Raw genomic sequence first — 27,380 nt, 5'->3', positions numbered from 1 at the left:
GTGAGAAGGCAGAATTAGGAATGCTCAGTCTCCTGCTTGAAACCTGCAGTGGCCTCAGGGGCACACAACTTCTCCAGGTAGACGACAGCTTTAGACAGATCCTACTCTTTGGAGAAGACACACTTGTGACTTTAACCTTTCATAGATAGCATGTGCTATGTTAAGAAATAACTATTGCAACATTTGTTAAAATGGTTAGGAAGACTTTATCCAGGACTATCGCAACAGGGACATCACAACAGGGGAAAGAGCATGCTGAACTCCAAATACAATAAGGACAAGTGGGTGGAAAATTACTGATAGGAGACCCCCAAGGGTAGGGGGGATTCTTGCAAAACCAGTTTAGGATTCTTGATAAAGGTCAGCTGGGGATTGCTCAGATATCAAGGATGGGGAATCCCAAGCTGATTTAGCAGGATTCTTGCTGAGTTTATTCTTACTGCAGTTGGGAAGAGTATTACTTTGACAGAGTTAATGCTAAAGAGTAATTTCTTTATAGAAAGGCAATGATGAGACACAAAATCTGGAGCACCCAGGGAGATTGTTGGATCTGCTGGGCAAGTCGGAGGCATGATTAAACGCCAAAGGGAGTCTCATCTGTAAGTCTCTTAGTGAAGTGTTATGTGGAGGCCGGAGAAAAATGAAGATGACCTCTGAATGGCACTTCAAGCGTATGGAGAATCCTCACTCATATCTGAAATAATGTTTAGTTGGTTGGTTTTCTTTAAACTTGTTCTGTTACAGTTGCCTAAATTTCCCTCCGTGTCTGTTTGTTTGTTTGTTTGCTTGTTTGAAGGTAAGTTAGTGGCTTATTTTACAGGAAGAAATAAGCTTCTTGGGGTGAGAATTCTGCTCCAGACTAGGGAAAACGTAAACGGAAGGGAATCCAGTCACCTGAACACTACAAGTCCCAGAAAGCACCGCGGTGGGGCGGGACTTGCTGGCCATCTTGATGTGTGGGCGGGGTCAGACGGGATCAGCGCTCTCTTGGGTTTTTGGCCCCGCCCCTGTACCCTGTCCTGTCCAGTTGCTGTTTCCCCGCTGCCGGCTGCTGCCCCCGGTGAGTCCCTGGAGTGAAGGAGGGTAACTAGTGGCAGTGGGCCCTCGGGTTCCCCAAGTCAGACTTCCAGTCCTGAGAAAGTACCATGAGCGGCAAAAGTGCTACCGGTTTCGGTTTCCACCTCCGTCCCTCTTTCTAGGGAAACAGTAAGTAATAGTAGCGTCGGAGCCCCCGGAGCTCTTTCTGCGGCCTTGAAGGGCTCAGGGACAGTTTCCACGCCGAGCAAGGCAGGGCTTCAGTGCTTGTAGCCAGGTGGGAGACTCCTTAGGCAGGAGGGATCCCTCTGATCGCAGTGAGGGTCTTGACGCAGCATCACGCCCCTCCCGCGGGGAGAGGTCCCAGTGGTTCCTTAATCCTTGTCCTTGACATCTTGTCAAGGTTTGCTTGGTGGAGGGGCCCTGCCTAGTCACCCTACTTTCTCTTTGGGCCTCATTTGCTCTGGTCTATATGAGTAGGCTTGATCCCTGAAACCTCTTTCCTTAAGATGGGGCCTCTGTAATTGGAGGAGGTTCTAGGCATCCGAGAAGAAGGAGCAGCTGGAGTGCAGTGACCTGCTTCTTTGCTGTCGGTATCCCATAGCCCCTCCCACTGCCACTATCAGGCCTATTTAGTTTAGGGGCTAATGTTCCCACTCACATTGTAATTTCAGCCTCTCCCGGGCGTGTTAACTTTTTTCTATCACTTGGATTCTTTGCTCCTGATGCAAGCTCACAAGTGGCCGTGCTTGGGGCTGAGTAGAATAATATAGATGCTCTGCAGTTCATCCTCACTTAATGTCGTCATAGGTTGTACGGCTTTAAGCCAAACGTCATACAGGCAAGCCAGTTTTATCAGAGGCTATTTGGTAGAAACAAGAGTTAAGTTCCTACAATGTTTCATCAACATTAGAACTAAACCCTGAGCAAATTGACATTACTCGAGGATCTGCTGTGTATTATAACTTATCTCCACTATTGCAAAAACTACTTAAAGCAAAGGGCTTTTTATGCCATAGGCCTTTGTAAATAGTGTAGAGCACATGGTTAAGGAATATCCAGGGGACTCCTTTCACAGGTGTTTTCAGAAGGCCTCTACCTGAAACTCTACCCTTGAGCAGGTCTGACAGCTGTGGAGTGGAAAGGACGCTGAGAAAGGTGGTCAGTAAGAGTTCCATAGCACTAACAAGCCGTATTATCTTTCAAGTCAGGTAGTACATTTAAGGCTCTTTAAAAAAAAATGTGAAAGTGCTTATTGATGTAACGCCATACTTCTTTATTTTCGTAGATGGTTAAAATGAACTCTTCTAATTCCTTTTACTTAGGATCATCACTGGGAAGTTTCTTAGAGATATTCTAGCCTGATCCGTGCATTTTACTGATGAGGAAACTGAGACCTAAAAGGAGGTAGTGAGACTTGGCCAAGATCTCAGAGCTTGTTAGTGGCAGAACTAAGACAGGAACCCAGGTGCTTCAGGCCCTGGCCTAGCCCACTTCCACGACACTCCACATACTGTCACTCCCCTTTTCACTTCAGGGGTTAGCATAGTCACCCCTTTCAGGAAAAAAGTGTAAAATCTCAGTCCAGTAAAATGGAGATTTAGTATACAGTGTTGAGCCTTACAGTTTCTGGTTGCCTGCATGTCATGCCCCAGAACTAGTTTTCTGTCCTTCCCTAGTACTGCCGGCTCTGGCGGCGAGGGATGTGGGATGAGGGCCTGCCTAGAACAAGCAGGGCAGCCGATCCAAACAGCTGTCAGTGAGTACTATTGAAAGTCTCCTGGGGCTATACAGTTTTTCTAAGGCACTCTGAAAGATTCTAGGTAAGGAACGATAATGAACTTGGGAAATTTGAATTACAGCAAGTGGCTTAATGATTTGAGGACCAGTGACTATGCGTCTTTGCTTTTGTTCCCCGTCTCAGGCTGCCTACAAATCCATTATGTCTATCGCCGGTGTTCTCTGAGGGTGTTTCTGGGCAAGCATCTCTTCTGGGGCCAGACAGGAGTGGGACTCAAAGTGGTTCATCTACTGTGAATCGCTAGTTATTTAGAAAGTTAAGTAAGCAGAAGGATGAAGAAATTAGATTAATGTGGATTTGGTTTTTGTCTTTGTTTTCACTTTTCCCAAATGAAGAATTGATTTGCAGTTTGCCCTCAGCTGTGGAAGCATTTCGTTTTCTTCTGTGAACTAATCCAGAGAAACTACCTATAGTCTTCATTTCTCTCGAAACATGCACCCACTGCTATAAAAGGCTAATATAAAAAGTTGGGCACTTTTAAAAAATTTTTTACTTATTCATTTTTAGACAGAAGGGAAGGGAGGGAGAAAGAGAAGGAGAAAAACATCAATGTGTGGTTGCCTTTTGCACACCCCCACTGGGGACCTGGCCCGCAACCCAGGCATGTGCCCTGGTGGGGAATCGAACCTGTGACCCTTTGGTTCCCAGGTCTACACTCAATCCACTGAGCCACACCAGCCAGGACAAAAGTTAGACATTCTTTAGGGGAGAATTCTAGTTATTTCTAATAAAGTTGTTTCTTTGTGGTTCAGCATACATGAGGAAAAATCTTGAGGAACTTGGAAATTTTTCTGCTAAAAAGCTTATCAGTATAGCTTCCAGACTCGCGCAGAGTGAGCAGAAGTAGAACTGGCTGCTGTTCCTTTTCTTCAGGAGCACGCAAGGGAATCTGTGCCTGCACGGAGCAGTTCTGGGAGCGGTATATCAGGCTTGAAGAGCCCGTGAGCTGAAAATGTGTCAGGTTTTCTTAGAAGCCAGGAAGCAGTTCAGGGGATTCATTTTTATTTTATTTTATTTATTTTTTTTTTAGAGAGGGAAGGGAGGGAGAGAGAGAGAGAGAGAGAAACATCAATGTGCGGTTGCTGGGGGCCGTGGCCTGCAACCCAGGCATGTGCCCTGGCTGGGAATCGAACCTGCGATACTTTGGTTCGCAGCCCGCGCTCAATCCACTGAGCTACACCAGCCAAGTTTGGACTCATTTTTAAATACATTGACTATTATTGCCACCTCCTCTGAGGACCCTAATCATTTTGGAAACTGAGCGACCCCCTCCACACACACACATACACACAAAGTAACAACGATGTCAGAGTCCACATAAAATGCCTGCGACAATTTGTGGAATCTTCATTCTTTTCCCGTGGTTGATAGTTTGTTTTTAAAAATCCCTGTTTGTTTTCCCTGCTCACTTCTTACGTGACCAGTCTTTGACTGGAGGGCAGGAGTCAAGAATTGGTGGAACACTGTTCCACAATTTCTAGGCGCCAACTCCATCCCACTAGTTTTTCATGACTCAGTAGCTCCGTGGGCTTCTAAAATTAACCCTCGCACGTGTATTTCCTCTCCCTTCCTGGCCTCTGGAGACAGTGCCAGAATTAGAAGTAGATGGTGGACAGGTTGTATAGTGGGACGAGTGGTGAAAGGAGGGGAAGTTGATGCTTACATCATTCTGATTTTCCTTCCATACCCTTCCCGTTCCCCTCCACAAAAAAGTCATTTCTAGGTTGCTTTGTCAGAGAGGTCAGTTCCCATTTGTCCCCGGGAATTTCATCGCTGGGGGAGCAGAAAGGCTTTAAGGACCCAGGGAATACCTTCCCTCCAGGAAGAGTGCAGTGAGGTGCCCTCGCTGGCCCAGCTCAGATTGGCAAGGTTACGCTCTAGGTTTGCCCGTGGCCTCCTCCGTGCTCAGCTTCGGTAAGAAGCAGACAGACAGGCGTAAGAAACAGACACTGCTGTTCTCTGCTCCGCCTGCCTCCCCAGCCGCTTCCCCAGTCTTGGCAGAGAGGAGTTTTTGTTTCAGAATGAGTGCGTCCCAAATACCCAGAACGCCATCGTGTGCCCTCTGAGTCCTGCTGGGAGGGGGATGAGATCGTTGAAATGAGGAATTTCGTGGAGTCTCTTACATTTTTTTTTAACTGTGTTACATAAATTAACCCATTTATTATTGGCTAGCAATATTTCAAATTGTGGAGCTTCTGCTGGTCTTTCGATTCCTTCAGCCTTCTGATGGCAGACTTTGCTGTGACAGCACAAGTGGCGTGGTAGGTCCAGCCGCCGCCACCAGCTGTTTCCATGCAGGAGCCACAGGGCCAGACCTCCACGGCTCGCCTCTTCATCTTGGTTTTGCCACAGAAGGAGCAAGTGTACTTGACGTGTGGCTGATCTCAGTTCTCTTCACCATTTTCCTGAGGGAGACGCCATAATGGGTGCCATATTTACCAACGATTCTGACTTCCTTAGTGCATTTAGCCATTTTGCCCAGTCTCTGACATTTTTGATAAGGAGGGAATCAAGACTGTTGACTTTTCCTGACGGATGATTAGGTTTTCAGATGAAAGAAAAGAGATAAAAAATCCATTCATTGGGCTCTGACTGGTGTGGCTCAGTGGATTGAACGCCAGCCTGCAAACCAAAGGGTCACCGGTTCGATTCTCAGTCAGGGCACATGCCTAGGTTGCAGGCCAGTACCCCAGTAGGGGGCACGTGAGAAGCAACAGCACACTGATGTTTCTCTCTCCTCTTTCTCCTCCCCTTTTCCTCTCTCTAAAAATAAACAAAATCTTAAAAAAAAAAGAAAGACAGATAAAGTATCCATTGGCTATATACTCAAGCTTTGGCATGAGCTCTTCCTTGTCACTTTTTAAAAAGATTTATTTATTTATTTATTTATTTATTTATTTATTTATTTTTAGAGAGAGGGGAAGGGAGGGAGCAAAAGAGGAAGAGAAACATTGATGTGAGAGAAACATTGATTGGTTGCCTCTTGCATGCACCCCAACCGAGACTGGCCTGAAACCCAAGCATGTGCCCTGACCTAGGATTGAACCTGTGACCTCTCACAGTGCAGGGCTACACCCAGCCAACTGAGCCACACCAGTCAGGGCTCCATGTCATTTTGAACATCTTTGCTGACTTTTCTTCACTGTTCTTCTGTTCATGAACTAACGTGTAGCTTGCTTTTCCAGTAAGGAGAGAGCCTGAACCAAACCCCCATACCCTGGAAATTTTTCCGCTAAAAAGCTTATCAGTATAGCTTCCAGACTCAAGCAGAGTGAGCAAAGAAGTAGAACTGGCTGCTGTTCCTTTTCTTCAGGAGCACGCAAGGGAATCGTGCCTCCATGCAGCAGTTCTGGGAGCGGTATATCAGGCTTGAAAAGCCCATCAGCTGAAAATGTGTCAGATTTTCTTAGAAGCCAGGAAAGCTGCTCTTGTCTTTCACGGGAGCACCCATTGGCAAAGCAGCGTGCCCGAGTTTGAGTGTGTGGAAGGTGGGCAATGGAGTGTGGATTTTATGAGTCCTTAAGGAAACCGAATCTGTGCCTTTTGTTTTTTTGGCACCATGCCACTTGAACCAGCTCTGCCAGCTGAACCAGCCATACCAAGAATTGATATAGCACTTGGAGATTATCATCTCCTTACCCTATTTCAGGAAAGAGAAAGCTGAGAGACAACAGCAGCTTCTCCGAGGGTATCCAACAAATTAAGAGGAGAACTCAAAAAAAAAAAAAAAAAGGAGAAGAAGAATTAGCCGCATCACCATTCACACCATTGTTTACCTGCAGATCCCCTTCCTTTCTTTTTTTGATGAATGACTTATGTGTCTTATTTATTCATTTATTCGGTGAATACACAGTCGGCAGCCACTATGGGCGAGGCATTATGTTGTGAAGGAAGAGAACGGGGAGTACGGTCCTTAGGTTGAGACGAGTACTGAAGTCACCCTTACCTGAGTGTTCTTCAGGTCCGTCGCCAAAGGACAGATGAAGTCATTTTACAGGCTCAGATTTACAGGCTTGCTTAGCACTTCACATGCTCTGTCCAGGCTCAGGACAGAGGGACTGCTGGCCTCAGTCTGCCTGGAGACCAGCAGGGAAGGTAGGGGTCTGAAGGCTGAGAAACCGCCCTGCCCTCACTCCCTCCCTGCCCCCAAACGTCTCATAGCCGCACAGGCCGCAGCTTGTCAGGAGGAACAAGCCCTGGCCCAGGCTGCAACGTGATCTCTCTCTTCCTCGGCAAAACTGATCTGAGGTTTGAGGTTGAGGATGTGGTTAAACTGTGTCACCAACCAGAAAGCCAATACATTTTTTTTTAGTTACTAAATTCAATCCCAAGAATGGATAGTTGAATGCCTCCAAGTCCCCTTCTCTGTGGGGGAAAAAAAACAAAAAACAGATCTGCATGGAGTTGGAAGAACAGGCTTGGTTGCTTCGAGTTCAAAATGAAACCAGGAAATAAGCAGGGCGGGGCAGGGCTGGAAGAGCTACTGCGGGTTTGTTTTTTTTTTAATTGTACTTATTTTACATTATGTGTATGTGTGCTTACAATCTTCCAACATGTTCCAGCAGCTGGATGTGTAAGGTGTCACGCAGTGTTTGCATACATACAGCTCCTCCTCCTTCCGCTGTGTAGAGAGCTGCAATACTGCTTTCATTTCCCAGTAATATTCTGGGTTGAGGATCATGAACTCGGTACCTACTAAGCCGGGGAGGCGTTTAGAAGGCAGGGCACGTAAGTTTTACAAGGCGGGAAGTGTCAGGTCTCAGCCACTCACTCAAAAGATTGTTTCTCTCAGTATTGTTAGTGCCTTCCGAATCATTCCCCATCCTCAATCACGTCTTGTCTGTACTGTGTGTGGCCTGGAGAGTTCACTGTCCCCGTCTTATAGATAGGGATCCGGACTTGCTTGCAGTCCTCCAAACCTGGGCTGCGTTTTCTTGTTTCTTTGTTTTTATGCACGCTGTTTCATTCCTGGAATTTCCTCACCCAAACCCCTTTGTGAAAATCTTCATCTTCCTTAGGGGCTTATCTAGGATTCTACCCACTCCCTGAAGCTTTTCTTTATTTTTCTGCTCAGTCACTCTCTCCCTCTTTGGAACCTGAGAGATTTTGCACTTACACTATCTGTTTGCCGGTCACTTGTTTACTCATCTGACTTCTCTGTTGGGCTGGAACCCTTTTTGAGGGCAAACACTGAGCCAGGAGAAAAAAAACAACAACATAAAAATAGTAATAATTACTAACATCTGTTCAAAATCTTTGTTTTTTAGTTTTTATTTATTTATTTTTAGACAGAAGGGAAGGGAAGGAGAAAGAGAAGGAGAGAAACATCAATGTGTGGTTGCCTCTTGCATGCCCCCGAATGGGGACCTGGCCTGCAACCCCGGCGTGTGCCCTGACTGGGAATGGAACCAGCGACCCTTTGGTTTGCAGGCCGGCGCTCCATCCACTGAGCCACTCCAGCCAGGGCTGTTAAAACCTTTCTTTGTGCAGACCCTGAGCTAAGCACTTCACTCTGTCATTCAACACATCTGTACTTTGTATGAAGTGCCTCCTCTATGGCAGGTGCTGATACAAGGACTGCACCCTTTCCATTCGCTCAGTTCCCAGCTCAGGCCACTTTCCCTTAGGCTTCCCTGGCTTCCCTGAGGCATTTAGAAGAAGGTGAGCAGACTAGCCAGGAGCAGAGACAAGAAAGGCATGTGAGGGCGGTGGTGCCAGTGGTGCAGAGGTCAAAGATAGTCTCAGAACATCCTTATAGCATGGGACGCTCATCATACATGGCTCAAAGTGAAACCAAAAGCAAGTTGTATGATCTCAGTGCTAGTCAGGCCTTCCTCCCCGCCCCCCGCCCCCCACCACCGACTTCTCTGGAATGGAATGTTCCCTGAGTGAGAGCCCAGAAATCTCCACCATTTCAGACAACCCTTTCTGAGCCTTATTTGATCCCGCGTCTCATCCACAGGACCCCGCCATGGAGGAGACGCTAGAAGACCCCCCCACCTCAGCTGTACTGCTGGACCACTGTCATTTCTCTCAGGTCATCTTCAACAGTGTGGAGAAGTTCTACGTGCCTGGAGGGGACGTCACGTGCTATTACACCCTCACCCAGCATTTCGTCCCCCGTCGAAAGGACTGGATTGGAATCTTCAGAGTGAGTAGTTAGTTTAGTACCAAGTGACTAGGAACTGGAAGTGAATCTTCATTACCTTGTATAACAAGCATTTTGCATATTACATCCGGCCAACTTGAAAGTCCTGAACCGAGCTCCCTAGCACTTCCCCTTCCACACACCACCATGTGCTGTGGGAGGCAAGCGAAAGCAAGGTGGCAGATCATACAACCCCCAACTTTTATTACGCTCGCAAAGACCAAATGTAAATTTTTTAAAAGTATCCTACTTTTTAAAATTTTCTTTACTTTTATTTTTAGAGAGCAGGGAAGGGAAGGAGAAAGAAAGGGAGAGAAACATCAGTGCGTGGCTGCCTCTTGTATGCCCCGCACTGGGGGCCTGGCCCGAAACCCAGGCATGTGCCCTCACTGGGAATCGAACCAGCGACCCCCTAGTTTGAAGCCTGCACTCAGCCAGGGCAAAAGTATCCTATTTTGAAATGTTTATCTGTGGCTTGACTGGAACGATTGTTCCCTTACATTATTTGTGTTTAATTTGTCTTAATGTGAGTATTACAAATCTGGAAAAGATGTTGAGAAGTTACCTGGTTCAACATCCTGCCCCCAAGAAGGTCGTTCCTGAGTGAGTGTGTCTTACTTCTTTGAAAAGATTTTCTGCGACAGAGAGTTGATGGGCTCCCTCTGTGTCCTCTCCTGGTGTCTAATCACCCTGTCAGTGCGAGTACAGAAAAGGCACCTTTTTTGTGATAGTCAACTTACTCTCTACCTTGGCTTTGCCTCTCATCTGTGTCTCTCTGTTCCCCCCCCTCCCCCCCGTAATGACAAATCTCCCTATTTCCAGAGACAGGAAATAAAGGTCAAACCTAAGCAATTTGTGCTGCAGAGTCCCAGCGTCCCTGTCCTTTGTCCCGACAGCTCTGCCTGTCATTGCGAGTTTGCCCATACGGCTCATCCTGCAGTCGGACGGCGTTCCCGACTGCGCTGCGAAGGAGCTGGTGCCCGTGTACATCCCTCGTTAAGTGGCTTCTTCTTAACTGTTTGAAATTCCAAGCTGATGGATGGAGCCGTGGCAGCCGGTGTTTAGAGACAGGGTGGGCAGCCAGAGGGACAGTGGCAGGCTCATGACAGCTCCGAGACGGCAGGACGTGGGATCCTGAGACAGAAAGACGCTCTGACGCAGAACCCTGGCCCACCAGAGTGTGTGCTTTTTTCTGAAGAACACGATGGTTGGGGTTTTTTCCCCCAACGGGTAGCAAAGCTGTCCGGCGGGACATACTGCCGTGGGCCTGTGCCTTCCGTGTCCAGCACCGTAGCCGCCAGCCACATGTGGTGGCTATTGAGCACTTAAAATGTGGCTGGTGTGACTGGCTTATAGATTTAATTTCATTTCAGTTAATTTAAAATTAAATAGCCTCCTGTGGCTAGTGGCTATCCTATTGGACAGGGCAAGTGTAGATTCCAAAAAAAGAGGAGAATTCAAAAGAGTACGTGTTAGACTTTGTAGTGTAATCTGTAATGTTTTTTGTTATGCTTCTGTTTAGCTTAGACTGCTGGTATTCCCCAAGCACTTAGCAACTTCCAGTGAGGTCTTGCCCCTAAGCCAAACAAGAGTCAAGATGATTAAAAACAAATGTTTAAAAACATTTAAAAATGCATCTACAGTTGGAGTGCTTCCTGCATTTCTGAGGTATTGCCATACCTCACTAAAGAAGTGGTTAATCCAAATAATGGCCTCTAATGCTTATTGTCCATAAAGCTATTGATTTGAACACCCACCCCAAAGCCTGAAAGTTTCAAGACTAATAGAGAAGAGATTGAAATTTTGGGGGACTCCACAGTACGCTAGGTCTTTGATGAGGTTGTGTGTGTGCATGTTCGTTTAACCCGCACAGCACAGCGGCCCCCTGGGGCAGGTAGTGTCGCCTCTTGCGCACACAAGAGTGCAATGAATGCGCTCAAGGGGGTGACTTCCCCCGGGTCCCCCAGTGGTACGGGGTAAAGCACGCTTGTTTGACATTTAAACCTCTGCTCCTCCCCTGTTCTGCTGAATTCCTTTAAACAACAGTTGGTAAAGTAGGAGAATTAAAAGTTGACTGTGAAGTTTCGTCCTTCGTGCTTCACTTCTAGAGCGCCCCCAGTGTTTTTTTTTAGTGTGCGTGTGTTTTTTTAATCCTCATCCGGGGACGTTTTTCCATTGCTTTTAGAGAGAGAGGGAGGGAGAGGGAGAAACGTGGATTCGAGAGAGAAGCATCTATTGGTTGCCTCCTGTATGCACTCGGACCAGGGATCAAACCTGCAACCTAGGCACGTGCCCTGACCGGGAATCAAACCCACAACTCCTCAGTTACGGGACGATGCTCCAACTAACTGAGCCATACCAGCCAGGGCTAGTGTGTTTTTAATCATTTTTCCTCAACTCCACATCAACCCTCACACTGGTACTTCCTGGCGCCAAGTTGGCACTCATGAAATGTTTTTGAACGTGCAGTATGCTCCATCTTCTCGCGATAGCACAAGCCACCACCAATGATCGAGCCTGAAGTGGGTGGGGGCCGGCTTTCCTTCCTTCAGTGTGTAGTACTGTGCTCCACACTCCCCTTCGCCCGGGCACGTAAATGTTTCCAAGGTTGCAGAGGGGAGATACCATGCCACGCGAGGCAGGCTGGGACTAGGACTGCTCAGGTGCAGGAGCCAAGGACAGAAACTGCAAGTGGCTAAAAGTTGCTCCCTGTTCCAAGGCAGCAGTAATTCTTAAGGCCTCTCCAGATGCCATTTTGGTCACAGTGCATTAAGAAACTCCAGGATGTGAATGAAGACGCCATAAAATTCCTGCGTCCTGCACCACCACACGCTGCCGTGGCTCTGAGATGCTTACAGCAACGGGGTGTGTATTAATGAGACACTAAAACATGCCCTCGCATGTTCTGATGAGCTTTCAGTGTAGCCTTTTCAACCCTACTCTAATTCCTTAACATATAAAAACGGAATTTATTTTTAGTTTTGTTTTTCTTCCCACTGGGCTCAGGCAGGGTCAAAATATGGCAATAAATGTAATTTTGCTCCTCATTTGCCAAGCGTTCTCCCCTTGAAGACACAACAGCCCCCTTTCTATTCTCTGGTGTGCTCTTACCTTTCGGGTCCGACGCGAGCTATCTTTCACTCCCCTTCACGTTTAGTGGGAATGTTCTCCACTTAGCCGGCTGTCTGCTGTGAACCTTGTATTTTATGACTTAATGCATTCACTACCGAGAAAAAGCCTTTACGGTTACCACGTTGTTGTCATTCTCTTTAGCACCAAAAAGCCGTCATTAAGCATGCCTTAACAAAAACACTGAAGAAAAGAACACTCTATAGACTGGACTCAGTTACCTGGTGCTTCATGATCTAACAGGCCTCTTGCCCCTCCCCGCCAACACTCATGGTATTCAAACAATGCATTTTTTAAATATTTATTTTTAGAGAGGGAAGGGAGGGAGAAAGAGAGAGAGAGAGAAAGACATCAATGTGCGGTTGCTGGGGGCCATGGCCTGCAACCCAGGCATGTGCCCTGACTGGGAATCAAACCTGCGACACTTTGGTTCGCAGCCCGCACTCAATCCACTGAGCTACGCCAGCCAGGGCATAAAAAATGCATTTTTAAAAAAATGCAGTAGTATAATCAGGGTGGTCAAAGCAGACTGAATTAGACACAGGAGAGGACAAAGCAGTGGAGAAAGCAAGTCAAAAGCGCTTCCTGCATAAGAAGTTCCAACACACCGTAGTAAGAGGGTTACGGGATCAAGGATCACAATTCTGGAATGTTTTCCCCAGTCACTCTCGGTTCTGTGTCTGACCTGGAGATGAAAGTTTTGGAGCTTGTCCTGGATGTTGAGTGGCCAGTTTTCATTTCCTTCCAAGACAGGTATTTTGGATGCTGTGTGTGCGTGCACCAATTTTTTGTTATATCAGACATTTCACCGTAGATGATTGTCATAAGTCAAAAAGCAAGATCTGATCCATGGTGGGTGGGTCTCATCATAATAAACTCATTCTATTGTCTTTTCAACATAAATAACAAGCAAGTGCATTTTGAGAAGATGTAGCCCAAACAAGGATTTTTCCCTGAGCATTTTCAGATGCTGAACTAGAGCCTCTTGTCACTGCAGGTGGGATGGAAGACCACCCGTGAGTATTACACCTTCATGTGGGTTACTCTGCCCACTGACCTGAACAGCAAGTCCACGCAACAGCAGGAAGTCCAGTTCAAAGGTGAGAAAAGTACCGGCTAGATCAAAGGTGCTGGAGACAGTTAGCAGCCAAGACGAATTTATTTCCTTGAGCTTGGGCTTTCTGGAGCAGATAAAAGACCTCCAGATTTTTCTAGTTTTCTGACTAGACCTTATTTTGGATTACAAATCGTATTGTGTCTTCAGCTTATTACCTGCCCAAGGACGATGAGTATTACCAGTTCTGCTATGTGGATCAGGATGGCGTGGTCCGGGGAGCGAGCATCCCTTTCCAGTTCCGTCCAGAAAATGAGGAGGACATCCTGGTTGTCACCACTCAGGTCCGTGAGCGTCTCACCTGCCTTCCTTCCTGCCAGTAAGAGTAGCGATGCCAGAGGAGGGTGGAATTTGGGTCAAAAAGCCTTTATCGAACTTCTAACAGACACTATTGAGAAGAATTTACACGATACTCCCTCAAACCCACTCCAGAATGACTTGGGAACATTAACAAGAATCATCCCAGGTGGTTTCTCTCTCTCTGAAACTACTGTGACTTAGTGGCATTCAGTTGTTTCTGTAATTTTTGTCGTCACCATGTCTTATCACCACAGTTAATTGAGAGGCTCCTTTGAGGAGAGACACGCCAAATATTCTTTGTATCTCTCAGTTCTGACACAGAGGCTGTCATACATGAGTACTTACTTACTCAGTTACTTAACAGGATAACTACTCCCCGTCCAGCACGATGCTGGGCACCAGGGAGGCAAGGAAGAATAAATTCAAACACTGTCCCCTGGCCTCTGGGAGCTAGGTCCATAAGAGAAACAAGTAGTACTAAGAGTGTGCGAGAAGAATCTGCACACTCTGTCATTCCCCCTTTTCTTTTTTTTTAAGATTTTATTTTTAGAGAGGGAAGGGAGGGAGAAGGAGAGAGAGAGAGAAACATCAATGTGCGGTTGCTGGGGGTCATGGCCTGCAACCCAGACATATACCCTGAGTGGGAATCGAACCTGCGACACTTTGGTTCGCAGGCCGCGCTCAATCCACGGAGCCACGCCAGCCAGGGCTGTCATTCCCCCTTTTCCATGGCCTTAATTTGGTTTATCTTTCTTCTCAGTAATGGCAGACTCAGAGCTGCAGTTTATACAGATGTGTCTCTATTACTGTCTCCCTTACACACTGAGGGGCTGCTCCCATTTGGGGTCTACGGGTGCCACTGCAGTGAGTGGCGCCAGACCCTCACTGTCCCAGGCTGTGGGAATTTTCTGCTAGACGGATTTGAACATCCCCTGAGCTGCGAAGGGTCGAATCGGAGTTTATGAAATGCTCTTTCACAGGGCGAGGTGGAAGAGATTGAACAGCACAACAATGAGCTTTGCAGAGAAAACCAGGAGCTGAGGGACAGCTGTGTCAGCCTCCAGAAGCAGAACTCAGACCTGCAGGCCGAGCTCCGAAAGAAGCAGGTATGGCTGCTGGCGAAAGGTGAATCCGGAGTGTGGAGATCAGAACCGGATGGTGCCTCTCAGTGCGCAGTGTTTCCTGTTTGGCTTGCGATCTCACTCCCTTATACTGATACCTTTGAATAGGCATCGTGTCCAAAGTTTTACTTGGATTATCTTTTTAAAATGTCATGACACACCTTTGGAATATGTACTAGTATTACCCCAGTTTTGGAGATGAGTTACCTGAGGCTTAGGGGGCTAAGCAATCTCTTATACAGTGAATCAGGGCTGGAGCCAGGGTCCAGACCCAGGCAGTCTGGCCCCTTCTTCCCATTGCCTGTTTACAAGGAGAGATAATTTGCTTTGATTAGCTAGGACATGACATGACATCAAGAGAAGAGACGGTAATAAAGTCAAGTTGTGGGTTATCTGAACCCTTTGCCACTTGTCTTCAAAGCAGCAGGTGGTGAATGAGAGTTGATAATACCAAAAGCGGAAGTGGAGAGTTTTCTCTAAAGACTACACACTAATTACACTGAGGTCATAGCTTAGAAGTTTCCAAAACACACAGACCTGGGTAATCGCCGCCTGTGAAGCCCTCAATCTACAGGTGAGGAAACCGAGGCCCAGAGGAGAAGGGAAGTTCAGTGATTACACGGGATTGGGACTCACTTTTCTGGACTGCCAGGGAGTGCTCTGTTCTCTACACCTTGCTGTCACACAAGTACTTGTCTGTGGTGCCCTTGGCCCTGGGCTGGTATGGAAGTGTGGGTGGCAGGTCCAGGCTGCAGACCTGGCCTGTCCCAAGCAGGGAGATGACAAACAAAGGTGACATCGGTGCAACTCACAGCTTGGCTGTCAAGAACCAGCATCTGGCCAGGAGCCTTCCAGCCTACCTGCCAGGTTCTAGCCCAGCAGTTAGAGGGTCTGGGTTCATGGGTGAGCTCCCCTCCATTCCTGCTACCAGTTATTATAATGATGACAAAAGCCAACATTTGTTACTCACCTACTGTGTGCCAGGCACTGTAATTAAGCACATTGTCTCACTGGATGCTTACAACAGCCCCACAGCTCAGGGAGGTTCAGGCACTTGCTTCCTGTCACAGTTTGTGGCTTGGGACTGACTGGGATTTGAACTCAGATCTTTTTGATGTTAAAGCCCTGTTTTTTAGAGGCAGGGTTATATAATGGTTAGGATCCTTGTCTTCGAACTCACGCAGGCTGGTTCTCCCACTTACTGTTTGATGAGCCATAAGAAATGTCTTAACGTCTCTGATGACCTCCTTGGAAGAAGAAGATTGATAATACCTGTTTTTTCAAAGAGATACTAGGAGCCAGTTCCACAACAGCATCCTTCGCAATGACCAAAGCGTGGAGGCAGGCGTCAGGGATGAATAGATGGAGAGACGTGGGGTGGTGTGTACACAGAATGGCATTTTGCTCGGGTTAAAGGGGAAGGAAATCCTGACGTGTAGCGCGACGTGGTGCTGGGTGAAGGGGGTCCGACACAGAGAGATGGACACCACACGGTGCCACCGACACGAGGTGTCTCGAGTCGTCAGCTCCATAGAAACAGAAAGTAGAACCGGGCTTGCCAGGAACTGGGGTGGGGGGATGGGAGTCCGTGTTCAGGGGGCCCAGAGCTTCAGTTCTGCAAAGTGAAGGGAGTCCTGCGGGGGGGGCGTGGCGGCGGCTGCGCCGCAGTGTGGAAGCGCTCGGTGCCCCTGAGCCGCACTCCCAGAACGGTTGAGACAGCACATTTTGTGTTCTGTGTATTTGACTACGATTTTTGAAACAGAAAAAATGATTTTTAAAAAGTCTGTAAACCCAAACTTATTAAATCTTGAAGCTAAAAGCAGATAGGTATGATTTACACAGAAGAATTGGTTCAGTTTAAGCCCTGGCTGGTGTGGCTCAGTGGATTGAGCACTGGCCTACAAACCAAAGGGCCGCTGGTTTGATTCCCAGTCAGGGCACAGGCCTGGGTTGCAGGCCATGTCCCCAGTAGGGGGCACGTGAGAGGCAACCACACACTGATGTTTCTCTCCCTCTCTTTCTTCCCCCTCCCCCTCTCTAAAATAAATAAATACAATCTTAAAAAAAAAAAAGAATTGGTTCAGTTCACAATGAAATTGGGAAAGAACAACAAATGTTTAGGACGAACATGCGGGCCACTAGTCTCATGCGACACATGGTGTGTTGTGACACGGTGTAGGCGTAGAACACATACCGGCCTTTGAAGACTTAGTCTGAAAAAATGTGAATTTTTTTATTGTTCACATGTTGAAATAGTATTTTATTTTACTTTTAAAAATTTATTTATTTATTTATTTTTAGAAAAAGGGGAAGGGAGGGAGAAAGAGCGGGAGAGAAACATCGATCGGTTGCCTCTCACGCTCAAACCCGCAGCCCGGGCACGTGCCCCGACCGAGAATCCCACGGGCAGCCTTTTGCCCCGCGGGACGGCACCCAGCTCTCGGAGCCACACCGGTCGGGGCTGAAGCGAGACTTAAGATCTATCGGGCTACATACACTATTGGTAAAATGAACTTCCTGTTTCTTTTTACTTTTTTTAATGTGGCTAGTAACATTTTTTAATTACCTATGTGGCATTCTGAAATTGTTGGACGGCACATTTCTAGGAGAAAAGCAACTTTATTTTATCTGGTACTGTGTCTGCAATGGCAGGACAGTGTCTGGTGTGTAACAGGAGCTCATTAAATGCTTGCTTAACAAACTAGTGGAGAATTAGTGCTCCAGTGGAAGAGGGACTTAGGTAGATACATTTTTTTAAAATATTTTTTAAATTTATTTTTAAAGAGGGAAGGGAGGGAGATAGAGAGAGAGAGATACATCAATGTGCGGTTGCTGGGGGCCGTGGCCTGCAACCTAGGCGTGTACCCTGACTGGCAATCAAACCTGTGACACTTTGGTTCACAGCCCACGCTCAATCCACTGAGCTACCACAGCCAGGGCTGATAGATACATTTTTTGTATGGACAGAACATATTAAGAATATTTGAATACAGAAACCCCTTTAGGTGGATAGTTTATTCACTGTTGTGTCATGCTATGCCTGACATGCAACATGTAATACATGCTCAATAAATATTGCTGTGTGTTGGCTGCCTGAGGTATTAAAACTGTCTTAGAAATGGCCTGCCCCTTTGATGTTTCGGTCTACAGGAGGAACTAGAAACCTTAAAGAGCATCAACAAGGAGCTGGAGCAGAAAGCGAAGGAGCAGCAGGACAGCTGGGAGACAGAGCTGCTCCAGTGAGTGGGACCCCGGGCCGGGAGGACCTGCCGGAGCGCCGGCACCCGTAGGGAGGGTCAGCTTAGATTTCTAGACTCTGTTAGACTACAGTCTTCCTGTTACGACGTTGATCGGTGTGATTCTCCCCTTTGGGTCATGAGCTCTTTGATTCTAGGCTAGAGAATTAGTGTCAGAATGGCAAGGAGAAATGACCTGAATTCGAGTATTAATGTTAGGTATTGAATACCTGCGCTTTGAGGTCAGAAAGCCAAAACAGGATCGAAGAAGAGACGAGTGGCTTTTAAAATGAGTCTGCAGGCTTAGGGCCAAGGCAGCCGTAAGTCACGTCAGGCCTGGGGGAGCCAGCTGGCATCAGCACGTGCTTCACGCAGTCATCTCCGCACCCGCAGGCTGAAAGAACAAAACCAGAAGATGTCCTCCGAAAATGAGAAGATGAGGGTCAGAGTGGACCAGCTCCAGGTAGGCGATGGCAAACCCTCGCCTGAGTGTGCTTCCTTAGTCTTGCCGCCACTCCTGTCTGGCGGCCCAGGAAGATTCATTTCATTGTCGTGAACACCTAACAGTGTATCTTTCAAAGCATCAGACGAAAGTTTCAGAGCATGTGTTTTCTATTCTTTTATTTTTCTTTCCTGTGTTTTCTATGCTTGACCCTCCCACGCTTGTTTTTAATAGTCCCAGTCCACAGGAATGGAGTAATTTTTTAGTTTATATTTATCATGAGCTCCTAAGGTGGATGACCGTCATCTATACCAGCGGTTGTCAAACATTTTTCTTTTAACTACAAAGTCCTTGGAAGCAAAATCTGGAATGTAAAGCAAACAGCAGAACTCCTCTGTTTTTAGGAAGCTGTGCCCTAAAGAAGGGCTTCAAGGAGGAGGCGGTTGCATTTTACTCAGTTGCGTGTTAGATTCTCAGGGTGCAAGGTACAGCTGAAAAGTACAGTCCCCAGGGTCATGCGGCAGCTGGAGGTTGTCACGGAACACACGTTTCTTTATGTCACTGCACATTGAAAAGCGTTCCTGGTTAGTATTTCCTCTTCTGCATCTTGGTTTGATTCACTATTTTTGCTGTAGGAGCAGCTGTCGGCTCAAGAGAAAGAAATGGAGAAGCTTGTTCGGGGAGATCAAGATAACGCAGAGCAGCTGGAGTATCTGAAAAGGGAAAACAGCCAGCTTCTTCTCAGTTTAACTGAACAGGTAGAGTCACGAAAGGAAAGAACACTTTTCGGCATTTAGGAGAAAATATACGCATCGCTCTTTCTTTACTCTGTCGTATCCCTGGGTATCACTGGCTCTGGAAAGGTCTCAGAGGAAGCCATCTGAAATGATGTATCTCATGGCTTGTTCTCAGAAACTAGTAAGAGAAGACGGGCTTCTCTGTCTGTGTCGTGCTTGCTCATTAGCTGGGCAGGCCCTTCCCCAGTGCCTGCCCGAGTCCGTGTCTGTGTGTGTACTTCTAACGGTGGTACTGACATCTGTTTTTGTGCAGAGGGAGCAACAGAAGAAGCTTGAGCAGACAGTGACCGAGCTGAAGCAGGAAGAAGCTACTGCATCGAAGAAACAGCAGGAGCTGATGGCACGTCTGTCTTTGGGTGGCTTTGTGGGAGGAGCCAACAGAAAGGAAGGGGTGGGGACCATACTCAGGTGATGGACAGGATGAGAATGGTCCTTACCTCAGGACATTTTTGTATTCTACCCAGAAGGGCAGAGAATTTGCTATGTACAAAATGTTCAGGAACGGCAGGTATTTCTAATGTGTGATGAGTGCTAAAAGAACATTAGAAGTTAAACTTCATGACGGGTCATAGTAAATGGAGCCTTGGGCTAGGAGTCCCCTCTGGAGAGAGTTGCTGTGCAGACACACAAGTGATCAGACGGCTGAGCTCTACGACTGGAAAATATTTCAGCTGTCAAAACAAAATTTGTTGTAATTAATATAATATTAGCAGTTATCATCCTTATAAATTATTCTTAGCTACAGTAAAATGGTAATGATAGCCTAATTGCCTAATAATTTCCTGCAATATATTGCTGGGAGAGAGGACTCTTGGCGACAGCAGGTGCCTGGGAGCCCGAGTTCTGAGTAGATGCGAGAGCCCCGGGAACCCTGGTGTCTGCAGGTGCTCCAGCTGTTGGGGTCGTAACATGTCCCGCGTGCATCGTTCCCTCATCCAGCCATTGTTCGATGAGTCATGGAGTACCTGCCGTACATAACATGCTGTATATTTTTGCCCAGTATAATAACGAGTAGACAGAGTTTGAAAATCGCCAGTTCACAGGTTAAGTTTAGTCCACAGACATGTTTTATTTGGCCTAGATGGTGCTTTTTAAAAAATTGAATTAATTGCCAATACTTAAAAATGGGAATGTTTCCCATTAAAAATTGTATCCCAGGCTCTGTCGAAAAATCAAAGACGTGAGCCCACACCTGGAGCCCAGTAGCTGCCGCGCCCCTTAGACGAGTCACGTGCCCTCCCTCTGGCTGCGGCTTCGCTGTTTCACTGTATTCCGCTCCTTCGTTTAATTACGTTCCTTGCCTGGCCCCGGCCGGTAGACACATTTGAGTTTGTGACCTCTACTATAGCAAAGAAATGACTGTTTTAAACAATCTAGAGCCATTCGAAGGCTTGGACTGACTTGTGGCCGGTATGGGTTTCCTTGGAAGTATTTTCATGGAGTATTTTGCAAGACCCAGGGGCTCCCCCAGCGGATGGCAATTCTTTATTCCTCATGCATCCAAAAGGCCCCTATGAGGACTATGTACCGTATACCTCAGGAGCCTAGGAACCGAGAAAAGCAGCAGTGGAGGAGCAGTTAGTACAAGAGGTGGGCTGCCCGGAACGTTCATCTTTGCAGGGGGTGGGGGGTGGGAAGAGGCGGGCCGCCCAAAGGCAAAGGGAGAGGCCGGGGAAAACTGTTTCTTAGAGAGGTACAAAGAGTCTCAGCAACTCCACAAACAGATCAGGCGGTTCAGGGCTGCCCTGGGCCCTGGTAGGTGACGGAGGTCAGGGGCCCAGGAAGCAAGGGGCGTGAAGGTTTGTGGCCCGTAGCCAAGCCCGGAGGGCTGCACACCCTTGTGAAGGAGAGACATGTATCTTCCTGCTAAAAAGAGGAGGGATGGAGCGTGTGGCCAGAAACCGGCCTGAGAACCCCCAGAAATACAGGCCCCAGCCCAGCCGTGGGCTCGGGGAAGGTTTCCGTAGCCGCTGAGCAGGGTTCGGCACACATTCGGATAGCCCTTCTTTACTTCTGCCTCTTGAGGAGGCGAGGCAGGATCAGGAGAGCCGCAGGGGCCTGCAGTCAGCGGGGCCTGGGGCAGCCCCTCTCGCCTGTCTCGGGGCCAGCCAGAAGTGTGCAGCCGTGTGGGCCCCAGCGTTCCAGTAAAGTATTTCGGTGGCGCGGGCACAACTAACAGGACTGGCTTGAGTGTTTGTGAGGCGCCCGAATGTGGACGTACGCAGGAAGGAGATGGGAAGCTCCAATGCCTAGGAGTTCTGGGTTCATGAAACGAGCCCGGTCAACCCATCCTACCGGGCAGCTCCAGATTCCAGTCTGGGTTCCTGGTAGCCTCGGATAAATGCCTACCAGGGCTCGTTTCCTCCTCCTGGTGACTTCTGTCCTCACACTTGAGGGGGAGTCGGGCCGCCCTAACCCTAAGTGCTTCAGGCGCATTGACTGAGAGTTTTGTTCACGACAAATTGTTTCCATGGCTGGGTGGGGTTAGGCAAGGCTCCATTTATCCCTGACTCTGATAACTGGGTCTTGAGGTTTCCCCCAAGCTTCCTTCTCTCTTTGGTCACTTACACACTTACACTCCCAGCCAAACTGGAGGAAACCAGCACCTCTACGCCAGCCCAGGCCTCCAGGCACTTTGTCAAGCCCTTTCCTGTTCATCAGCATCCCCTGCATAGTACCACCCCTCCCCACCCCGTTCCCTCCGTCCCCACCTCTCCCCGACACTTCAGAAAGCTACAGCTTCCGCCATCTCCTTGTTCCACCCCACCTTGAACCCAGATTTCCGTGTGTGAGCCTAATCTTACCTTTTTCAATTATTGACAGGACCAGAACTTTGAACTGTCAAGAAGACTGAGTGAAAACAAGATTATATATGATGTTCTGCAGAAAGAGAAAGAGAGGATGGAAAGAGAAAATGATGTAAGTATGTAAATGAGAGTAGAAAACCCCAAGGTGTTAAGGGGAAAGAGCAGGGTGACCCCGTGGTGTGCTGATAAGTTAAAGAGTTAAATGAGAGAGTCCCACCCTGACTGGTGGGGCTCCGCTGGCTGAGCGTCATCCTGCAAAGCAAAAGGGCTCAGGTTCAGCACCCAGGCAGGGCACAGGCCTGGGTCGTGGGTTCAGTCCCCGGTCAGGGTGTGTACAAGAGGCAACTGATAGATGTTTCTCTCTGACATCAATGTTTCGCTCCCTCTCTTCCTCCCTTCCCCTGTCTCTAAAAATAAATAAATTCTTTTTAAAAATAAAAGCACCCCTTCTGAGACAGTGGGGGAGGCAGTGGCTCCTAAAGAAAGTAAATTTGATCTGGTTTCCTAATCTACCACAGTAAACTCACTCGGCGTAGCCATAGTCAACCTGAAAGGAACAGCTCCGGTGAAGATCTCACTTCCCATTTCTGGTTGTATCTTCACCATGATCGTAAACGCTGCCTTTGGAGGGAAACGTCTGGTGTCCCTTTCATGCCAGCTGAGGACCCCCTTTCCCTCAGCGCACCCTCGCCTTTGTTCTCTGCTGCCAAGCCAGGAGCAGCCGTGGCGGGCTGCACCAGTGCTGGAGAAGCCAGGCTTCGAGAAGTGCGGTGCGTGCATCCACGTTCTCGTCAGCTTACTCGTTCATCCAACTGACAGCTGTTTTCTGCTGGGTTAAACACAAGTCACGACCGATCAATTGATCGAGATGATGGCAGTCAATAGAACACTTGAAGTCACTCTCGCGCCCCTACCTAGCACTGAGAGAGGGTGTCCCTGCGTTCTGGCTGCTCCTGGGTCTGCACCTCCGCCAGCTCCCCATCGCTGCCCTCCCTGTAACTCTCCCGGGCCGTGCCTCCAAGTGGCTGTTTCTTCTCTTGATTTTACTGTTCATGCCATTGTGTTTCAGTATTGTAGAAGGCATTTGGGGTCCATTTCTGGCCCTGTCATTCTCAACCTCTTGACTTAGATAAGTATACCTTGGCTTTGAAATCCTTATTTTCCTGGGATAGTCTGATGGGGTCAGGTGGGGGTAGGGAGTGTGCACGCAATTTACCACAAGAAGGGAAAGATCTGATATTTAGAAGCTTTGTTAAGAACTATAGGAAAGGCTTCTTAAGATGTAAGCCCTGGCTGGTATGGCTCAGTGGATTGAGCACCGGACTGCGAACCAAAGGGTCATCGGTTCGATTCCCACTCAGGGCACATGCCTGGGTTGCAGGCCATGTCCCCAGTAGGGGGCACATGAGAGGCAACTACACATTGCTGTTTCTGTCCCTCCCTTTCTCCCTCCCTTCTCCTCTCTCCAAAAATAAATAAATAAGGTCTTTTTTAAAAATGATGTTAAGGGGCCGTTTACTAACTTTTTTTAAAGAACTTTTGGTGCTATCTGCCCCCCTGTAGCTTGCTCTCTCTCATTCTTTCTCTCATCCTCTCCCTCCGTCTCTTCCTTCCTCCACGTCACTCTTTCTGTCTGTGTATCCATTGGATGGGATAAGATGGGAAGAAGGGAAAATGGTATCAGGTGAATATTTACATTGTGTAAGAAAATTGTTCTACAAAGGAGACTTTTAAAAAGAAGCATTTTGCTCTCAAGAGTGTACAATAATTTCATTCTTAACGTAGCTCCTGCCAGCCTTGTATATCCACCCAATTTTTTGTACCTCCTGCAGTTGGTATATATTTCGAGATTTTAAATTCTTTTTTACATGAACCCAAATGAAATGTGGTACATACTTAAGTCCGTATGTTAAGAACTCAGATCTTCAGAGTCTAGAGGCTGCTCCTTCCCCGTTTGGAGAATCCCGGCTTATTGTCACTCCCTGGGCTCCCCGCTACCACGCTGTAATTAAGAACCACCTGGCCCTGGCTGGCATAGCTCAGTGGATTGAGTGCAGGCTATGAACCAAAGTGTCACAGGTTCAATTCCCAGCCAGGGTACATGCCTGGGTTGCACGCCATGACCCCCAGCAACCACACATTGATGTTTCTCTCTTTCTCCCCCCCTTCCCTCTCTAAAAATAAAATAAATAAAATCTTTGAAAAAAAAAAGGAACCACCTGTAATGGGCACCCTTCAGCCAGTTCGCTGGGGCCGCTCTTTGCCATCTTTCAACACGTCGCTATAAATCTTCTATCCTTAGGTTTTGAAGAGTGAGAACAGCAGGCTGATGAGGTACATGGATCTGGATGTTGACTTTCCGCCAGGTCAAGGGCCTGCTTCCGATCAAGGAAGCACAGGCCGGAACCCAGGGCTTGTCTACGGGAATCCCTATACTGGTAAGACAACTTCGCCGCTGGAGCTGGGAGACCCCTGCCTGCATCCCGGTCCCCCACTAAATTTCTTTGTGTCTCAGATGCTAATTAAGACCAATCTCATTGTTAAGACTTGCTGGGCAGAAGCCGAGAACCCAGTAGAAAGATTGCCAGGCGAGAAGTGTTAATTGAGAAATAAATCTAAATCCAGAAGACGCAAATCAGATCGTTCGCCCAGAGGCGGCAGACACAAATTGAGTCCCGTGGCTATATTCCAGATACGTAAATCAGAGAAATGTCTCTGTGTAGAAGATACACACATAAAAAGCTGAGGAAGCTAATTAAGGTTTGGCAAGGCAAGCCCGAGAGGCGGGTAATGCCACCCAGGAACGGGCAGTCACGGCAGCCACCCGACGGCCTGGCCAAGGGTGGCGGGAGTGTGCTCCACAGAGACCCCCGATGGTTCGGAGGTTCTTGTCACCCGAGGACCAGGAGTGACCCATGTCCTCGCCTAGCAGGGAGCTTGACTCTCTGGTCTTCAAAAGTGAGGTGAGACCTCATTAGCTTTTTCAGGCAGGTTAAACCTGTCGTGTTTCCTCAGGAGTCGCCATCGGATCTTTGCAACAGGCAGGGGTACACGTGTATTTTTTTCTTTTAAAAATATTTGTAAACCCTTTATTCAAAAAAAACAACCATGCGGATTCAGTCTTAAAATATATTCTCAGACCGTTTCCGGGTTAGAGTATCACTGTTTTTATTAAAATCTCATTTTCCACCCACTTAATAGGTATATTGTTTTCTTCTGATTATGTAATATACATAGCTAGTGTATATTACATACACCCCTTTATGTGACATACACTAAAAGCCCACCTCTTTATTTTTTCCTTTTTTCCCTTGTCACTGACCTAGATCCCCTCTTTCAGAAGTAGATGGTTTATCAAAGAGATAGAGAGTCAGAAGCAGTGGGAGAAAGGGAACAATGGGTGTACAGAACGCAACTGCTAGAACACATGGAGATCTAAGGATGCTCTTTTTCCATTGAATGAAAATTTTTTTTTATTATTACCTTCAGGCATCCAAGAAAGTTCTGCCTCCAGCCTGGTGAGTATTTTGAGTGACTGCTCCAAACCCTTAAGAAATTCTCCCTTGCTGCTGCAGTTCCTGGGGGACCCGCAGGGCTCGCTGTGGCGACTCCAGAAGCCAGCGGGCGGGCCCAGGGTGTCCAGGGCCTGATTGAGGCTGGAGAAGAGCACGGTTCCTCCAGCAGCGTTCTGCTCAACGTCTCCCCCGTGAGCTGAGTTTAGCGGCAGGATCAGGAGGGAGATGTGAACCGAGCAGCTAACCAAACGAGGGATAGCCAGTGCCCCTTCCGGGCTGGAAGCTGTTGGACTGCTTCAGCAACATTAGGTCCTTTCAATCCTGAGGGTAGAGATGGCCCTCGTGAGTCTCCCCAGAGCCGAATTTGTTCGCTCGTCCCCTGTGTCTGGAGGACCTGCCCTGTGCCAAGCACTGTGCTGGGTGCTGAGGACGCGGCGGAAAATCAGGCAGACACGGTCTCCGCCACACGCAGCCTGCGTCTTCCCTGACCCCTTTTGTTCTTCCTCCCAGCTCTCCAGTAAGAGATGCCCCGCCTGCAAATCAGACTTCATGGGTGACATTTGCGATCACACCTTGGAGCAGCAGCTTGTTCAGACCCTGTATTGTCCGATTTGTGACAAGAGCTTCTCAGCAACAGAAGAGCAAATCTTTCAGGACCATATGTTCTGCCACAGTCTATAAGCGTCCCGGCCCCTCGGGTCCACACTGCACGTAGATGTTGTAGAGCAGAACCTATAGCTTCTACTACGAGTTATGACACGAGATCCTGCCTAACCTGAAAATATTAGGGATTTATTTAGTCCTGCTGCCGGGAAGGTAGAATCATGTCGATAATCTAAAGGGCAGTGTTCAGGGCTGTTACTTCCATCCACGCTGGTTACCACCTTTGAAGTTCTCACATGCTGCTGGCCGTGTCAGCTTCGCACCGGTGATGCCCGTTCTTCCAACGGCCCCCACTACACGGGCCCCGGGATGCCCATGACCTGGCTGTTCCCCGCCGGCCTGACTCAGATCCCAAGTGGTTAGTTTTCCAAGTTGTCCCACAGCCATGCAAGGTGAGGCCTTGAGTGTATTTGCACTTCAGTCCTCAGTCCTGCCCCTGGGGCTGGAGGTTGACCAGCAGTTGAGAATCTCTTCCTCCTCTTCCTCAGGCCCCTTTCTCCCCCTGATGGCATTAGACTGGCCAAAAAAAACACATGGCAGAGAACTCAGGCGTCCAGTTTGGATACCAACAGTTTCTCATCTTGAGTTCTCAGCTCCTAATAGAAGCCTCTTTTTCTTGAACCATAGACATGAACTATTATTTCAATCACAGAAAGTCTGCTTTGTCTAGGGATACCTCTGATTGGCATTTTCTACTCCTTGATCTTTCCTACGCACACACTTTTTATTGCCTTTTCTTAACAGTCAGTAGGAGTTGTTAAAAACCGTATGGGGGTTGCAACTTTCTAAGCCCGTGGGTTTCAATATGGATGAGTCCGAATAATGAGACTAATGTTAATCTCTTTAATACTAAAAAAATAAACTAGTCCTCTTTTTCAAGGACTTTGGTAACCTAAAATAAACCCTGAGTTCATGGTCCTTTATTTTGAAGTTTATGGGAAAAGTGCAGTCGAAAGAAAGCATTGTGGGAATTATGGACCCCAGCCTCGACCTCCCTTCACCTGCCTTAACTGGTCAGCAGAGGAGCTTCCTGGCAGTTATTCTGAGGTGGACAGGAGGAGCATTGGTTTGACAAATCTAGAACCCTGGCTTCTTGCTCTTACTTTTCACGCATTTTTTGAAAGAGGGTGGCGTGGAATTTGGCACTTTGGTGAACGAAGTTCCATTCCCTCTGTCCAAGCTGAACTATAAGAAGATGGTTCCATTTTCTCTCCCCCCCAGGGACTGAGCAAACAGAAATGGCTCCCAGGCAGCCCACCAGCAGGTCGCGAT

At 47.8% G+C, this 27,380-nt stretch overlaps 1 protein-coding gene and 1 pseudogene across 2 annotated transcripts; one reads left to right on the top strand and one right to left on the bottom strand.

Moving 5' to 3' along the window:
• The first annotated feature begins 948 nt into the window (after window positions 1-948).
• CALCOCO2 (calcium binding and coiled-coil domain 2) lies at window positions 949-27,010 on the top strand. Of its 2 annotated transcripts, none has more exons than XM_045837271.1 (13): window positions 949-1,060; window positions 8,799-8,987; window positions 13,111-13,213; window positions 13,378-13,511; window positions 14,508-14,633; window positions 17,799-17,887; window positions 18,278-18,347; window positions 18,962-19,084; window positions 19,377-19,463; window positions 21,947-22,042; window positions 24,233-24,368; window positions 25,420-25,448; window positions 25,956-27,010. In XM_045837271.1, exons 1-13 carry the CDS (start codon window positions 953-955, stop codon window positions 26,124-26,126), a joined length of 1,461 nt encoding a protein of 486 aa, XP_045693227.1. In that variant the 5' UTR covers window positions 949-952; the 3' UTR covers window positions 26,127-27,010. The 2 variants fall into 2 exon arrangements, with proteins under 2 accessions (XP_045693227.1, XP_045693228.1); XM_045837272.1 differs by lacking the exon at window positions 949-1,060 and adding an exon at window positions 1,067-1,206.
• On the bottom strand, window positions 5,005-5,309 carry LOC123816794 (annotated as a pseudogene).
• Window positions 27,011-27,380: the final 370 nt, after the last annotated feature.

Source organism: Phyllostomus hastatus, unplaced genomic scaffold, assembly GCF_019186645.2.
Source record: "Phyllostomus hastatus isolate PE091 unplaced genomic scaffold, TTU_PhHast_1.1 phas_contig_210, whole genome shotgun sequence".
NCBI classification, from domain to species: domain Eukaryota; kingdom Metazoa; phylum Chordata; class Mammalia; order Chiroptera; family Phyllostomidae; genus Phyllostomus; species Phyllostomus hastatus.
The sequence above is the reverse complement of the archived record's forward strand: the minus strand, read 5'-3'. Positions and strand labels throughout refer to the sequence as shown.